The sequence below is a fragment of the Mesoplodon mirus genome (genome assembly GCF_964341445.2).
Source record: "Mesoplodon mirus genome assembly, chromosome: 3".
NCBI lineage: Eukaryota > Metazoa > Chordata > Mammalia > Artiodactyla > Ziphiidae > Mesoplodon > Mesoplodon mirus.
This window is the reverse complement of record NC_138978.1, coordinates 4,505,368-4,521,545: the sequence shown is the minus strand read 5'-3', so window position 1 is coordinate 4,521,545 and position 16,178 is coordinate 4,505,368. Positions and strand designations below refer to the sequence as shown.

Here is a 16,178-nt window from a genome sequence, read left to right as displayed (position 1 = left end):
TTGGGTAAGTCTGGGATCCTGTCACTAAGCAACGGGCCGTGGGTACCACATAGGCACCCAGAGGCCAACACCATTCCCCAACTCCTCCGTAACCCGCTTCATACCCTAACTTAGAAATCCAGGTGGGGTCAGCTGTTCGGGGGCCACACAGGTCATAGAATCGAGGGCAGAGGCCCTGGGCAGGGAGGAGGGGGAGGTATTCTGTTTCAGACACTGAGATGGGCAAACCAGATGTCAGCCCCGGCTCCACTTTTTGGTGCCCTTTCTGCCTGCACTCCGGAAGAGGCCCTGGTAGCACCCGCCTCGTGGTTACCTACTTGAAATCTCCCCTTTGGCATGGCGTTCCTTGCGGGCAGGGCTTTGCTTTCTCGCATCTCCCAGAATGGACACCTAGTAGGTGCTCGGGAAGCGTTTGACAGGCACTCTGTGGGGCGTGGATGGTCGGACCTGAAGAGTCGCCCCCGTAGGGGCCAAGAGCCCCGTGTACTGCAGTGGTCTGCGTCCACCCCACCCCCCATCCTTCCCCTACAGATATGCCACCACGCCGACTGCCAGCAGCTGCACCGCCGGGGCCCCCTCAGCCTCTGCGAGGCCTGTGACAGCAAGTTCCACGGTGCCATGCATTATGATGGGCACGTCCGCTTCGACCTGCCCCCCCAAGGTGAGCACAGGGAGGGTGCCCAGCCCCTAGAGCTCCCTGCCTGGGGGCACAGTGTCCTGCTAACTGTCGGCATCACGACAGGGCCATCAGAAGGACACGAGTTGACTGTAAACGGTGAAACCCAAGTCCACTGCTGTCCCTTTTGTTCCACAAGTTTTTTAACAAGAGAAAAAGTTGGGGACCGGCCCAGCTCGAAGGCAGGTCTGTCTCCACCGGGTGCCGGGTCCTTCTCGATGGGTCTGCACCTCCCACAGATGGCCCTGCCTCTGTCCCTGCCCGGCCCAGCAAGAAGGTCCCCTTCCCTCTTGTCCTCAGGGCAGGGGATCTCTGGGCAGATTCTCCAGCCAGGCAGCCAGTGAGCAGAGGGTGGGGTGGGGATGGGCAGGTCAGAAGGAACTTGCAGCAGGAAACAAGAAACCCCTCCTGCTGAAAAGGGACTTGGCCCCGGCCTACCGGCAACTGGCTGTGCTGGGGTGGCTCTGGTCTCCTTTCCCAGCTGGTCAGAGGGACCAAAGGACTCGTCCCCTCTGCCAGGGCCTCCTGGGACTTTGGGCGTGTACACCGTGGTGGGGGAGGGGACGCCTGCAAGAAAGAGCCATGGACTTTGGTTCCTTCCTGCAACAATCCCAGAGGCAGGGCTTCTTTATCCCTATTTAATAGATGGGTAAACTGAGGCAGACTTGTACTGGGGACAGGGCATCACCCGGGGTGTCATCCCAGGGCCCTTGTGCCTTTTTGAGTCTGGGGGTGGATAAAAGATAAGCAGTGACTGAGTCCCTCCCCTCACAGAACTGAGGGGCCCTGGCTAGTTTAGGGTGGGGTCCGAAGGTCGGTAGCAAGCCCTGGTCCCTCTGGAGTCGGCCGTGTTTGAAGGCTAAGGAGGGGGCCAGGGAGGGAGCGGGCACAACCCCACTCCCACTTTACACCGAAGGCTCTGTCCTGGCTCGGAATGTGTCCACCCGGTCATGCCCCCCGCGCACCAGCCCTGCAGTGGACATAGAGGAGGAGGAGGAGAGCTCTGTGGATGGCAAGGGGTATGTGAGGGGTTGGTGGGCATGGCACACACCTGGGGGGTCCCAAGGCTGGGTCTCAGATCACAGAGCCAGGGACCAGAGGCTTCAGAAGAGCTGACTGGAGACCCCGCCTGGCCCCTGCTGCTGCCGGGATTCCTGGAGGGTGAGCCTCCAGGGCTTCTGGGATCAGACTACCTCATGAGGTACCACTGGGTGTGACTCCCGGGTCGGCCACCAGAGGGCGAACAGCCCCTCGTGAGTCCTGGCTTGCCTGAGCAAACCTGTGTTACCTGGTCACCTAGGGCCAGCAAGGGGTGGGCAGCCAGCTGGGGCCCGCCCGTATCCCACCCTGGTGAGGGCCCACCCATGCCTCCAACCTCTGCCCTCACCGGCTTCCTTGCAGGGACCGGAAGAGCACAGGCCTGAAGCTCTCCAAAAAGAAAGCCTGGAGGAGACACACAGACGTAAGGGGCCCCCAGGCTGGCAGGGCAGGCGCCCACAGCCTCTGCTCCTCCCGGGCCCTTTCCTCCGTTCCCGAGGCTGGGCCCGTCTGCTCTAAGTTCCAGGACCAGGGAGGGGGCCTGGAGTGAGCGACATGTCCCTCCCTCACCACCCAGCCCTGTAGCCCAGCCCTGCTTACCTTAGCCCAGGTGGGGGATGCTCCAGGAGCTCCTGCCTCCACGGAGGGATGCCGGGTGCCTCCCTGGGACAGAAGAGGGCTGGGAGATCCCTGCATTCACTTCCCTGCTGGGGCTCCCATCCGGAACCCTGGGGTGGGGAGGCTAGGGGGCGAGGGGTGCAGAACTGAGACCCCCTGTCCTGTCAGGACCCAAGCAAGGAGTGCTTCACGCTGAAATTTGACCTGAACGTGGATATCGAGACAGAGATCGTACCAGCCATGAAGAAGAAGTCGCTGGGGTAGGGCTTGGTGGGGAGAACGGGGCTGGGGGGCAGGTGTGGCCTCCTGCAGGTGTGACCGTGTGTATCTGTGTGGGGGCCTGTGAACAAGCATGTCCCCCGCCTGTGGACACCCCACCCATGTGCAGTGAGGGCCTGGGTGCCGTGTTTGTATCCCAGCCCCTGCACGTGGCCTAGTCCTGCGGGGATGAACGGGTGTGGACGGACATGCAACGGTGTCTGTCTGCCCTGGTGTGCAGATGTGAACATGTGAGGGGAGGGGCGTGTTGTCTCGTGTGTAGAGGCACGCAGGAGCGTGAACCTCTGTGGGCAGGGGTGTGTGTGTGCACGGACCTGTGTGTGATCCCCTGGGTGTCTCCCTTTTCCTTTGGGCGGGTGGGGTGGCGCTGGTGCTGTGGACAGGTGACTGCAGCCTGTGACTGCCCCCAGCACACACGCACCTCCTGTCCCGGGCAGGGAGGTGCTGCTGCCAGTATTTGAAAGGAAGGGCATTGCGCTGGGAAAAGTGGATATCTACCTGGACCAGTCCAACACGCCCCTGTCCCTCACCTTTGAGGCCTACAGGTTCGGGGGACACTACCTGCGGGTCAAAGGTGAGCAGATGACTAGATGGGCCGGGTAGCTGGGGCATGGCTGGGTCCCTTGGGGAGGGTGCTCCTTCCCAGGCTCAGGTTCCCATTGGCCATGGTCTTGAGCAAGCTCATTACCATACAGGTGTCTCTGCTGGGCGGCAGTGCCAGGCGTTGGCAGGGCGGGGCTTCAGGGGAGGGCAGCCAGGCCTTGGTTTGGATCCTTGAGGGAGAGGGGCCTGGGGGCCCTTCTCCACTGGGCCTGGGCGTTGAGGACCTCTACTTGTCCCTACTGCCACCCCAGCCAAGCCAGGGGACGAGGGGAAGGTGGAGCAGGGGGTGAAGGACTCCAAGTCCCTGAGTCTGCCCATCCTGCGGCCAGCCGGGGCCGGGCCCCCCACCCAGGAGCGCGTGGACCTGCAGAGCCGCCGGGAGAGCCTGGACATCCTGGTGAGGAGGGGCTGTGTCGGGGCTGGGGACGACGAGGGGCCAGGGGGAGGTCACCTGGGCGCCTCGCTGCTCCCTCTGGGGGCTTTACTTTCCGCTTCTGGGAAATGGGGCTGGCTTTGAGGATACGGGGCCCTCCCTGGATCTAACCATCATACCCCACGGTGATGTCCCTCGTCTCTGAGAGTCTGCTGGTGCCCGAGGAGTCTGTGTGTGTGTGTGTGTGTGTGTGTGTGTGTGTCTAAGCAGACATTGCGTGGGGAGCGAGACTTTGTGTGTCACTGAGTGTGTGTCGGGGATCCACTTGGACCTGGGCTGCTGAGTGCGTCTGAGTGTGTGTGTGTGACTCTGTGTGTTCTCCCCACCTGCTTCATGCTGCTGGCTGGGGCGGCAGGCGGGAGGGGGATCCAGCTGCGTCTCTCTGGACCTTCCGGCCCCCAGAGCACGTGTAGGTCTCAGGAGAGGCGGCGTCCCAGGGTGCGGGGGCGTGCAGAGACCCTCCTGCCTCCCGGGCTGGCCGAGGTCCTGGAAACCCACCATGGGGTGGGGCTGTGGGGGTCTGGCCCTGACGCCCGCTCCCCGGCCAGGCCCCTGGCCGCCGACGCAAGAACATGTCGGAGTTCCTGGGGGAGGCGAGCATCCCTGGGCAGGAGTCCCCAGCGCCCTCCAGCTGCTCTCTGCCCAGCGGCAGCAGCAGTGGCGGCAGCGACAGCTGGAAGAACCGGGCAGCCAGTCGCTTCAGCGGCTTCTTCAGCTCAGGCCCCAGCACCAGCGCCTTCGGCCGGGTATGTGGGCCCGTGGGGGCTGGGGCAGGGCAGCTGGCTGGCCTTGACCCCTGACTCTGACTACAGGCCTCCTTTCAGGAGGTGGACAAGCTGGAGCAGCTGGAGGGCAAGCTGCATGCCTACAGCCTCTTCGGGCTGCCCAGGCTGCCCCGGAGGCTGTGCTTTGACCACGACTCGTGGGAGGAGGAAGGGGATGAAGAGGAGGACGAGGACGACGCCTGCCTGCGGCTGGAGGACAGCTGGCGGGAGCTCATCGACGGGCACGAGGTGGGTGCCGCGTGTGGCCTTCCCCTCCCTCCTCAGGGAAAGGGGGACGTTATCCCCCTGCTCCACGGGGCCCTTCCCAGGGTGACGGGATGTTCCACGGGACAGCCCTGCCAGGCTGCTCTCACCGTTTACCCGCTTTGGAGGCACACAGGCAAGGCGAAACTGGCTGGCCCAGAACTTGGGGGGCCTCTGTGTCTCAGCTGGGAAAAAGGTTGCGTGCAGGGCCGTTCACCCTTCTCACCCGCTCCGGCCATCCCGGCACACGCGGGGGCTCCTGGAGACACCCTGCCCTTCCCACAGAAGCTGACCCGGCGGCAATGCCACCAGCAGGAGGCAGTGTGGGAGCTCCTGCACACAGAGGCCTCCTACATTAAGAAACTGAGGGTGATCACCAATGTGAGTATGGCGTGGGCCCAGAGCCACTCCGCCTACCCGCCCCCCGTGGCCTCCTCTGGGTGCCCCTCAGCAGAGTTTGGGCCTTTGCCGAAGAAGCAGGTGCCAAGCAACAGAGGGGAAGGAAAGTGGGAGAAGGGCCACACCCTGGGGTGGAGGTGATTCCCAGTGGCCCCGGGGAAACTGCGAGGGGGCTTGGGGCGAGTTTGCCAGGTTGAGCTGATTAACACAGACCTCATCCTTTCACTCATCCTTTCATCGGCTGTTTCTAAACACCTGCTATGTGCCAGGTGCCCAGCAGCCCACACCCTAGACGAGGAGGCAGAATGGGTAGGCACTGGGGGATGTGTGTAAGGACTTGGACCTTGGGGGAGCACCTGTCCTGGGCTTGTGGGTTCAAGGAAGGCACCCTCCGGGCAGAAACTCCAGACTGAGCCAGGACACAGGTGGAGGAGAGAGTTCCAGGTGTGGCTGTGAGGGCAGTGTCCCAGAGCTTCCCTCCAGGAGGGGCCTGGGCAGGGGCACCCCCAGGTGGGCCGTGGGGAGCGTCTTTTCTCAAAGCGGGAACCCTCTCTGTCCCAGGCTGCCTCAGGCACTCCCAGGATGGGAAAGGGGTAGAGGGGAGCCTAAGAGTCTGGGTGGGGGCGTCGGGACTGGGACCCCCCTCCTCCACCAGCTGCAGTGCTCCCTGCCCCCCACAGCTGTTCCTGTGCTGCCTCCTGAACCTGCAAGAGTCAGGGCTGCTGTGTGAGGTGCGACAGGGCCTGGGGGTGGGGGGGGACAGTACCAGAAAGTAGCGGGGAGGGGGGAGGGGCTGGAGCAAGGGAGGGGACAGACAGGGGCGGGGCTGACTGGTGGAGTAGGTGAGGGGTGGGGCCTGGCTTCAGGGGGTGGAGCTGGGGCTGCAGAAAGGGTGGGGCGGCCGGAGGGCGGAGCCAACGACGGCGTATGTGAGGGGGCGGGGCCTGGAACCAGGGGGTGGGGATGGGGGCATGCTGAAGAAAGGTGGGAGCGGGGCCAACGGGTGGTGGGAGGGGAGGGGAGGGGGATGGTCAGGGGCGGGGCCCGGTAGAGGGGCGGGGCCGAGCGCACCTCCCACCCACCCACAGGTGGAGGCGGAGCGCCTGTTCAGCAACGTCCCCGAGATCGCGCGGCTGCACCGCGGGCTGTGGGGCAGCGTGATGGCGCCGGTGCTGGAGAAGGCGCGGCGCACGCGGGCGCTGCTGCAGCCCGGGGATTTCCTCAAAGGCTTTAAGATGGTACGGGCCGGGTCGGACGCAGGCAGGGACACTGAGGCGGGGCTGGGGCGCCGATCCCATCTGCCCATCACCCCAGCCTCCCCCTGACCAATGGCCCGAATGACCCTTAGTGGTCAGAGGCGTGGAATTCAGAATCAGTTGCCCTGGTGTGAACGCCACCTGGCCGTGTACCCTTGCTGCCTGGCCGAGGGTGATCGATTTCGCTGAGGCTCAGTTTCCTCACGTGGAAAACAGGGATAATAAGCTTGCCCCCTGCGGTGGTCGCGAAAGGCAGTAAGGAAGAGCGAGTGCCGGGCCCAGCCCGCGGGGAGTGCGCGGTAACGGGTGCTGTGCTTGTTCCGCCCTGCGGCAGTTCGGCTCCCTCTTCAAGCCCTACATCCGATACTGCATGGAGGAGGAAGGCTGCATGGAGTACATGCGGGGCCTACTGCGCGACAACGACCTCTTCCGGGCCTATGTCACGGTGAGGGCGGGTGGGGCTCGCTGCTGGGCCCGGGCACAGGACGGTGGGCCCACCTGGGCGGCAGGTGCAGGGGGGGCTGGCGCTGGGCGTGGCCTGCCTTAAGCCCCGCCCCCGCCCCCCGCCGCAGTGGGCCGAGAAGCACCAGCAGTGCCAGCGGCTGAAGCTGAGCGACATGCTGGCCAAGCCCCACCAGCGGCTCACCAAGTACCCGCTGCTTCTCAAGTCGGTGCTAAGGAAGACAGACGAGCCGCGCGCCAAGGAGGCCGTCGTCACCATGGTAACTGGGGCGCGCGGCGGGCAGGGTCCCTCCCTGGCCTGCGGCCCCTCCCGGCCCTGTACCTGAACTGCCCTGGCCCACCCGTAGATCGGCTCGGTGGAGCGCTTCATCCACCACGTGAACGCGTGCATGCGGCAGCGACAGGAGAGGCAGCGGCTGGCTGCCGTGGTGAGCCGCATCGACGCCTACGAGGTGGTGGAGGGCAGCAACGACGAGGTGGACAAGGTGGGCGCCTCCGTCTGTGCGGGGGTCGCTGGCCCTGCTGGGAGCGAGGAGGGGCCAAACTGGCAGACAGATGGGAGGCTACGCTGGGAATCTCCGGAGGACTCCCCGCTGAGATGAGGAGTCAGACTCTGACCTCTCCTGCACCTGCCCCCACCAAACCCCCAGCTCCTGAAGGAATTTCTACACCTGGACCTGACAGCACCCATCCCTGGCGCCTCCCCTGAGGAGACGCGCCAGCTGCTGCTGGAAGGGAGCCTGAGGATGAAGGAGGGGAAGGACAGCAAGGTGACTCCACCCCCCACCCAGGGCCCTCGCCCCACCCCCTCTTTACCCTGTGGGTTTCGAACACCCCTTCCTTGGGACCGCTTGTGATTCTTAGCTGCCCAGTCACCTGGGTGGCATTTTAAGAACTGGTGCCTTTTATGATCATATGAAGGATGATTATCTGCCTGCAGTTTACTCTTTACAAATACAGCAGCCGGGTCCCAGCCCATCAGGTGCCATTCTAGCCCACCTGCCAGGGCCACATGTGTTCTTGGTGGGAAGGAGGGGGCACCTTCCGTGAGCAGGACAGGAACAGCCCAGAGTCTTGCTACTGAGCTGTTAATTTTTCAGGCACTGTGTAACCCAGAGCCTACAAAGCGTGATTTTAAAACCACCTTCCTTTTCCTCTTTAATGTAAACTTTTAACTGGCATAAATCACAAGTATATAGCTTGATGAAAGAAAATCGGCTTGCCCTTCATTTAAATTTTACTCAGATTCGTGGGGAGTGGGGGAAGGGAGGTGTTTGACACCAGTGCCCCCAGGAGAGGGTGTGGCCGCAGACAGGCTGAGGGTCCCTGCCCTGGCCCTGACCTCTGGCTTCTGCTCCCACGGCCTCCCATCCCCCAGATGGACGTGTACTGCTTCCTCTTCACCGACCTGCTCTTGGTGACCAAGGCAGTGAAGAAGGCAGAGGGGACCAAGGTGATCAGGCCACCGCTGCTGGTGGAAAAGATCGTGTGCCGGGAGCTTCGGGACCCCGGTGAGGAGCCCGGCCCCGCCGCCCCTGGGCAGGGCCTGGGACGGGCGGGCGCCATGGTCTCAGCCAGCACTGAGGCGAGCCCTTCCTAACCAGGGTCCTTCCTTCTCATCTACCTGAACGAGTTCCACAGCGCTGTGGGGGCCTACACGTTCCAGGCCAGCGGCCAGGCTTTGTGCCGTGGCTGGGTGGACGCCATCTACGATGCCCAGGTGAGAGCAGAGCGGTGGGCAGGCTGGCAGGGCGGCCTGGTGGGGACCGCTGCTCACAGCCCGCTGGGGCCCTGTGCACCCACACCCGCAGAGCCAGCTTCAGCAGCTGCGTGTGCAGGAGCACCCAGGCAGCCAGCAGCACCTGCAGAGCCTGGAAGAGGAGGAGGATGAGCAGGAGGACGAGGACGAGGACGAGGAAGGAGGGGAGAGCAGCGCGTCGGCTGCCAGTTCCCCTACCATCCTGCGCAAAAGCAGCAACAGCCTCAACTCGCAGCGCTGGTACGTTCATCCAGGACCACCCAGCAAGCCAGAGCAGGGCAGGTACTCCAGCCGGGACTCTTGACCCCGAGGCCATTAGCACTGGACAGGGCCGGTCACATCCGTTTCCTCTGAATGGCTTTATGATGTGAACCCAGTGGGGGTGGGGACGGGGGCTCTGTCTCCCACCAGAGTCCAGGGGACGATGGCTAACGGTTCTCAACTTGAGTGCCAAATCGGATACATTAGTGGTAGCTGCCTGGAGCTGAGCTGAAGATTCTTAGACTGTATCCAACAGGAGATGCTGTGGTCGCGACAGACACCATTACTGACACCTGTGTTGTGGGCTCAGGTGCCACCTGCTTGCCGTCTCTTGAGCCTTGAGCTCCAGGAGGGCAGAGGCTGTAGACTTCTGCAGTGCCCAGCGTGGGCCGCACCAGGCCATCTCGGTTTCCTTTGGCTGGGCTGACTCTCCTCTCGCCTCCACAGTGTCTCGGATGGCTCCACAGAGACCCTGGCCATGGTGGTGGTGGAGCCTGGGGGGCTGCTGTCCTCTCCCGAGTTCGACGGCGGCCCCTTCAGCTCCCAATCAGACGAGACCTCTCTCGGCACCACCGCCTCGTCTGTCACGCCCACCAGCGAGCTGCTGCCCCTGGGCCCAGTGGATGGCCGCTCCTGCTCTATAGACTCCGCCTACGGCACCCTCTCCCCGACCTCCCTGCAAGACTTTACGGCCCCAGCCCCTGCGGTGGAGCCAGCACTCCGGCCCCCAGAGTCATCGCAGGCCCCTTCACCCCCACCCTCGCCCCGCCTCCGCCGACGCACTCCTGTCCAGCTGCTGCCCTGTCTGCCCCACCTGCTCAAGTCCAAATCTGAGGCCAGTCTCCTCCAGCTGCTGTCAGGGGCCACCACCCGTGGAGCGCCCCCAGCCCCTAGCCGCAGCCTGTCGGAACTCTGCCTGGCTGCCACCGTCCCTGGCACCAGGACTCAGGGCTCCCCTCAGGAAGCTGGGCCCAGCTGGGATTGCCAGGGGGCACCAGGCCCTGGCAGTGGCCCCGAGCTGTCAGAGCTGGAGGGTGGAGCCGGCTGCCCAGCCGGGGAGCCCAAAGGACCCACCAGGAGGAGCAGAGAGCTGTCCTCGGGGGCCTCACCCAGGGTCCAGCCTGAGCCCCCCCCGGGGACCTCTGCCCAGCACAGGAAGCTGACGTTGGCCCAGCTCTACCGAATCAGGACCACCCTGCTGCTTAACTCCACCCTCACTGCCTCGTGAGTGGCCTGGCCTGGGACACGTGGCCCAGTGTGCTGGGGGCACTGTCATGGCGGGGAGCAGATGGCATTTGGGGACGGGTGTGGGAGAGGGAGGCTGAGACCAGCCTCAGCACCTGGTGAGGATGCACCAGTGGGCAGTGGTGAAGAAGAGGCCTGAGCATTCCGGTCGGGAGGAGAGGGTGGCTGGAGCCCCTCTGAATGCCTTCAGCCAAGGAAGGACCGTCTCTCCCCTCCTCTCCACTGCAGGGAGGTCTGAGCAGAGGGAGGCTCCCAAGGGTGCCACTGGCCAAGGGACAGCAGACAGCACGCCTCCTGGGGTGTGCCGGCCCCTGCTCCAGCTGCTGCCTTATGTGTGCCCCAGCCGGAGTGCTGGGCAGGACCTCTGCCACCGTCCCCAGGGCCCAATTTGCACTTTGCCAGACTGGCTGGAAGTGGGGGAGGGCTCAGCAGAGGCCCAGGCCCAGGCTGCAGGGCCCCGTTACAGCCACCACTGTCACTAACCTGCCTGTGCCTCCGCCCCCCAGCCTAGGCAGGGTCCCTTGCCCGATACCCCCGAAGTCACCAGCTCCAAGCCTCTGGGCTAGGCTCCAGGGCTGGGATCCCAGGCAGCCCCTCCCACCTCCACCCTCATCTGGCCCCAAACGGGACGGTTCCCCTGCCCTCACGTCCTTGCCTCCCTCCCTCGCGCCCTCCCACCTACCCACCCACCCAGTCCTTGGGCTGGGCTCTGTGTAAAGTTGCATATTTATTGAGCTTTTGATTCTTTTATAAAGACTTGTATATACTCCACCGGAAAGAGTCCTTTGCTTTTGGAACGCCCCCCTTTCCGGACTCAGGTGCACTTGGGCGCCTCCCTGGGCTCCCGCCCCTCCCTCTGGTGGGGCCCCGCTGGAAGAGACTGTGGGAGCAGAAGTGAATTAGTGGGGCGGAGATCGCCTGACCAGTACTCCCAAGGTCAACCCCTGTCCCCTGCCGCAGACATGAGGCCCACCACTAGAGCCCCCCACGAGGTGCCCTCCCCCACGCGGTACCTTAGAGGGCCCTGCCCTGAGCCACCCCTCTGAGCTTATGCCAGGGTGGGCCATGGTCTCAGGCTCTGCTGAGAGTGCCCCCTAGGACTCCCCTCCAGGGCGGGGGGGGACGCCACGCGGTACGTGGGGAGGGTGGGTCTCCCACCTGGGTACTTCTGGCCCAACCCCTCATGGCTGAGGGCGGGCTCTGAGGCCCAGAGAGGGGAGGTCGCCTCCCTAGGAAGCGGTGGTCTCAGGGTTGAAGCTAGAACCCAGGCGTGGCACCTGGCTGCAGCCTTGTGCTGTGTGCACCTTGCCAACCAGCCGCCTCAGGTGAGCTCAGGTGTGCGGGCTTCGGCCTGGGGGCTCGCTTCCTGGTACCGGCGGCCCCGCCCTGCGCCCTCCCCCTCCGCCTCCCCCTAGGCGGGCTCTTCGGGCGGCGCGGGGTGGGCGGGGCGGGCCTGCGGGCGCCGGCCTGGGCCCCACCCGCGGCGGGCGGAGCGGGGAAGCCCGGGTCGGGTCGAGGGCCCAGCGTGGCGCCCAGGGCCATGGAGCCGCGGCCCGGGGCGTGTGCGGCGGCGCTGGCTGCGGTGAGTGGGGTCGCGGGGACACGACCTCGAGCCTGGCCGGGGCCTGAGTACCCGAGGCGGCGGAGGGAGGGGACGCGGGGATGGGGTGGGGGTGGGGATAGGAGCCTCCGATCCGGCCTCGCTGGGGGCTGGGCCGGCCCCTCTTCCAACCTAGTTAGAGGTTCAGCCGGGGTGGGGCCCTTCCGCCGAGAGGAAACACCCTCTCGCAGCCGGAGGGATCTGGGGGCCCGAGGCAGAGAAAGATCAGGGCCCCCCACCTTAGCAAGGGCGTGGGTAGGGGTGGGGACCGCCTGCTGCCCAGCCTTGAGAGAAGGGCTGGTGGGAACCCTCTTCTCTGCCCCTCCCAAGCCTGGTCTGTGCACAGGGGAAGGAAGTTAGTCCAGAGCCCCACCGATGGGCACCCCTTTGGGGCAAGAACCTGAGACGTGGGCTGCTCTGTGGGCAAGTGCTGGAGCCCCTGAAGGCTGGGGAGACCGGGTAGAGAGCGCCCCCCGCCTGGGCAGCCAGGCTGGGAGCCAGCAGCCCCTGTCCCCCAGGCCCTCCTCCTGCTGCTGGGTGCCCAGGGCCAGGGCAGCACTCCCAGCCCTAGGTGTGACTGTGTGCACAGCTTCCAGAAGAGGAGTGGTCTGGTCTGCTGCAGGGGCTGTCCAGCAGGTGAGCGGCTGAAGGGGTGGGAGGGACGTGGCGGGAAGTGAGGGCCGATGGGGCAGGCGGGGGTCAGGAGGGCTGGGGAGTGGTGGTAGGCAGGCCAGGGATGGGGCGAGGGGAGGCTGGGAGGGAAGTAGGGAGCCCGAGATAGGAAGGCGGCAGCCCTCTTTGACCCCAGGCTGGGTTCCACAGGGCACTACCTGAAGGCCCCCTGCACAAAGCCCTGTGGCATCTCCACCTGTCTCCCGTGCCCCCGGGGCACCTTCCTGGCCTGGGAGAACCACCACAAGACCCGCTGTGCTCGCTGCCAGGCCTGTGATGAGGAGGGTGAGGGGCTGCCTAGTGCTTGGGGGCAGGGCGGCTCTGGAGGACAGGCCCTGGCCAGGGTCCTTCTGAAGAAAGTGGCTGGCTCGAGCCCAGCCTTTGACTGGGAGAGCCCTGTGCCCACCCCACCCTGGGGCCCTCTACCCTGACCCTGCCTCAGGATGCCTTTGTGCCCTCTCATCCTGGTGACCTTCCAGCCTCTTGTCTGTGGTGATCGCCACACTTCTCTCACTTTGGGGGTGGCCCTGTCTCTGGTCTCCTCACCTCCATTCTCCAGGGGACCTGTCCTGCCTCTCTGTGGGGCTCTTTGGCTCTGACAGTCTCTGCTCTCCCCCGTCTCCCCAAACACCCCTGCCAGCCTCCCAGGTGGCCCTGAAGAACTGCTCGGCGGTGGCGGACACCCACTGCGGCTGCAAGCCAGGCTGGTTCATGGACTGCGTCGTCAGCCAGTGTCCCCACAGCTCTCCCTTTCGCTGCCACCCGTGCCCAGACTGTGAGGCCCTGCACCGCCGCACGCGGGCCCCCTGTGGGTACCCCCGATCTGGGCTGCCTACTCCCACACCCCCTTCCCCTGCCTCCTTCTCTCCCGTCCTGACCCACACCATCTCCCGGACCACAGGTTCCAGCGGAGACACTCACTGTGGGACCTGCCTGCCCGGCTTCTATGAATATGGCAACAGCTGCGTGTCCTGTCCCACGTAACTTCCTGGCTGCCCTGGGCTGGGGGGAGGGAGGCTGGGAGCAGAGTGGGGATCGAGGGTCAGGGAGGAGGGGCTTGACCCTATGGAAAGTGGGTCCCACTTCAGGCAAACACTGGATGGTAAAGAGAAATTTGAATTCACCTTATGTCAGATAAATAAGGGGGCATATCTTCACTCTATGTCATATTTTCCTTTAGTAATCCTTCCAGCCCTACGTTAAGGATAGGATGTGTCACTTACAGAGAGAGTCATGTTAATAAAGTTTCAAAACTTGGGCTGAGACTCAAGATCTGCCCCTTGTTCTCAGAGGGACCTTGGGCAAGTTACTTCACCTCTCCAATCTGTGGCCTCCCCACCTGAACGTGGGAGTCTTAGTGGCTCTCCCCAGGGCTCTGATTAAGGGGTGACTAACTTTATTCACGCATCTGCTCCACAAGTGTTTCTTGAGCATCTGTCATTTCCAGACACTGTTCTAGGTGCTGGGGAAACGACAGGGAACAAAACAGGCAAATCCCAGAGTTGACATTCTAGTGCCCCTCGGTCTAGTCTAGAAGAAGCTCAATAAGTAGCGTTTGTTGTTACTGTTATGGACACCAGTGACGTTTCAGCAGTACTTGGGGAACATTCTTGGGTAGAGTCAGGCTCTCAGGAGGGAAGGGCCTCCAGGATGGAGAAGATGTCAGGTGGTCCTGAGCAGTCCCCCCCCCCCTTGGTGTGTACTCCCTCACCCTCCACCGCATCCTCTCCCCTTGCAGGAGCACCCTTGGGGGCTGTCCTGTGCCCTGTGTGGCTGTCTGTGGCTGGAGGCAGGGTAGGTGGTGAAATGGAAACGCCAGTGGGAGAGCTGGGATGGGCCGAGGGGACGGTGGGGGATGGCTACCACCCACCACCCACCAGCTGCTCTTTCAGTGTTCTGGGTCCAGGTGCTCCTGGCAGGCCTGGTGGTCCCACTCCTGCTTGGTGCCACCCTGACCTACACATACCGCCGCTGCCGGCTTTGCAAGGCCATAGTTCCTGGTAAGTGCACGTGCGCGCGTGTGCCCACGTTCCTAGAGGCCTGGGGTCAGGATGGGTAGCCCAGAGCCCATTCGGCCTGATGCAGTGGGGGAAACTGAGGCAGGGAGCGCTGGGAGTGGGTGCTGAATGGTTCCGGAGGTTCCGGAGCCTTGCCTGGTTGCTGATGAGATTCTCTTTGTGTCTCTCAGCAGGTGAAGCTGGGGTGGAGGCTCTGAACCCCCTGCAGGTAAGATTCTCAGTAGTGTTCTAGGATGAGAGTGAGCAAGCCTTCCGGAGCTGAGCGGTTGGGCCTTATTATAACTCGTGATCCCAGCGCGGCGCCTGGTAGCTGGCACGGAGTAGACCTCACGAACACATGTGCTGAGTTATCAGTGAGTGGGAGCAGCTCAGGGCCCGTCCTCAAGTGGCTCTGAGTCTACGGGGGTCTAGACAGGTAAACAGAAGCGAACAGTTCAGTAGGAAGAGTGTCACCACGGTGAGGCCTCTACCAGGCTTGGCGGAACAAGGAGAGGGCAGCAGGGGCAGGGCGTTCCAGGCAGAAGAGGGAGCTCTTCGACTGGGTCACAGTGAGAGGGCACGGCCACCGGGGGAGGTGCCACCGGGGGATGTTTGCTGACTGAACCAGGGATGCCCACCCCTGGCCAGAGACCCCAGAGCCAGGCAAGCGAGGCTGACCTGGGGCCTCTCTCGGCTTCCAGGCCACCCACCTCTCACCCCCGGACAGCAGCCCCACCCTTCCGGTAACACCCAGCGGCAGTGAGGAGGTCTGCACCGTCCAGCTGGTAGGCAGCAGCTGGACCTCTGGCTCTCCCCAGGCCCAGGAGGCGCCCTTCCCGGAGGTGACGTGGTCCTGGGACCAGCTGCCCAGCAGAGCTCTTGGTAAGGGATTTCAGGGGCCTGAGGCCTTGACCCCATTCTCCTGAGTCCGAGGTGATAAGCTGTGCTTTCCTGAGGCCACTTGCCCACTTCCCGTCCCCTAACTGACCAGGTGGACCTCCCTGCCCGACGGGGCCCCTGCCCCTTGGCCCCTACCTGCATTCCCCATTGGCTCTCTCTGGCCGCAGGCCCGCCGCCCCCGCCCTCGCCGGCGCCCCCTGCAGGCTCGGCGGCCGCCATGCTCCAGCCGGGCCCGCAGCTCTACGAGGTGATGGACGCGGTGCCCGCGCGGCGCTGGAAGGAGTTCGTGCGCACGCTGGGGCTGCGCGAGGCGGAGATCGAGGCGGTGGAGGTGGAGGTCGGGCGCTTCCGCGACCAGCAGTACGAGATGCTCAAGCGCTGGCGCCAGCAGCAGCCCGCGGGCTTGGGCGCCGTCTACGCCGCCCTGGAGCGCATGGGGCTGGACGGCTGCGCCGAGGACCTGCGGAGCCGCCTGCAGCGTGGCCCGTGACGCCGGGGCCCACCCGCCACTTCGAGGCTCTGGTGGCCCTTGCAGAAGCCCTAAGTACGGTTACTTATGCGTGTAGACATTTAATGTCACTTATTAAGCCCCTGGCACGGCCCTGCGTAGCAGCGCCTGCCAGCCTCACCCCTGCGCGCCCCTAGGGTTCCAGTTAAGGCGAGGAAGCACCAACGACCATCAGCTGTTTCTTGGCCTGTGTTTGGCTGAGGCCTTGGTATTATTAAAATCTGTGAAGAAAAGCTGCTGCTTGGTGTTTCCGCGGGACTGGGGGTGTTAAGTGGCCCAGGCTTGGTTTCCCAGGGGCGTCGAAAGGGCCAGAAGTCTTGCCACCCACGGCGGAGGCCAGTGTGGCCCGTAGCCCAAGCCTGCCCCTCCGGCCCCGCCATGGCCCAGTTACCCCGAGGAGAGGGAGGCGCGGTGACGACGAGTGAGAGCGAGCGTGAGCCCCGG

General features: G+C 64.3%; 2 protein-coding genes across 10 annotated transcripts in view; both read left to right on the top strand.

Moving 5' to 3' along the window:
* The window catches only part of PLEKHG5 (pleckstrin homology and RhoGEF domain containing G5), a 50,896-nt gene extending 40,068 nt beyond the window's left edge, over positions 1-10,828 (top strand). For 6 of the 8 annotated variants that reach the window (XM_082611863.1, XM_082611865.1, XM_082611867.1 and 3 more), the window contains 20 exons: positions 532-661; positions 1,593-1,695; positions 2,078-2,138; positions 2,501-2,592; positions 3,049-3,185; positions 3,466-3,611; positions 4,196-4,393; positions 4,472-4,660; positions 4,961-5,056; positions 5,755-5,805; positions 6,163-6,312; positions 6,665-6,775; positions 6,903-7,052; positions 7,140-7,277; positions 7,443-7,562; positions 8,171-8,303; positions 8,397-8,512; positions 8,604-8,791; positions 9,260-10,036; positions 10,286-10,828. In XM_082611863.1, the coding sequence (XP_082467989.1) occupies positions 532-661; positions 1,593-1,695; positions 2,078-2,138; positions 2,501-2,592; positions 3,049-3,185; positions 3,466-3,611; positions 4,196-4,393; positions 4,472-4,660; positions 4,961-5,056; positions 5,755-5,805; positions 6,163-6,312; positions 6,665-6,775; positions 6,903-7,052; positions 7,140-7,277; positions 7,443-7,562; positions 8,171-8,303; positions 8,397-8,512; positions 8,604-8,791; positions 9,260-10,036; positions 10,286-10,295 (3,096 nt within the window). In that variant the 3' untranslated portion in view covers positions 10,296-10,828. The other 2 variants (XM_082611869.1, XM_082611864.1) reach the window with 2 other exon arrangements.
* A 450-nt stretch (positions 10,829-11,278) lies between these two features.
* TNFRSF25 (TNF receptor superfamily member 25) lies at positions 11,279-15,954 on the top strand. Of its 2 annotated transcripts, none has more exons than XM_082615198.1 (10): positions 11,279-11,639; positions 12,176-12,293; positions 12,480-12,614; positions 12,970-13,137; positions 13,231-13,309; positions 14,068-14,123; positions 14,222-14,329; positions 14,521-14,555; positions 15,028-15,208; positions 15,394-15,954. In XM_082615198.1, exons 1-10 carry the CDS (start codon positions 11,598-11,600, stop codon positions 15,714-15,716), a joined length of 1,245 nt encoding a protein of 414 aa, XP_082471324.1. In that variant the 5' UTR covers positions 11,279-11,597; the 3' UTR covers positions 15,717-15,954. The 2 variants fall into 2 exon arrangements, with proteins under 2 accessions (XP_082471324.1, XP_082471323.1); XM_082615197.1 differs by having other exon boundaries at positions 14,518-14,555.
* Positions 15,955-16,178: the final 224 nt, after the last annotated feature.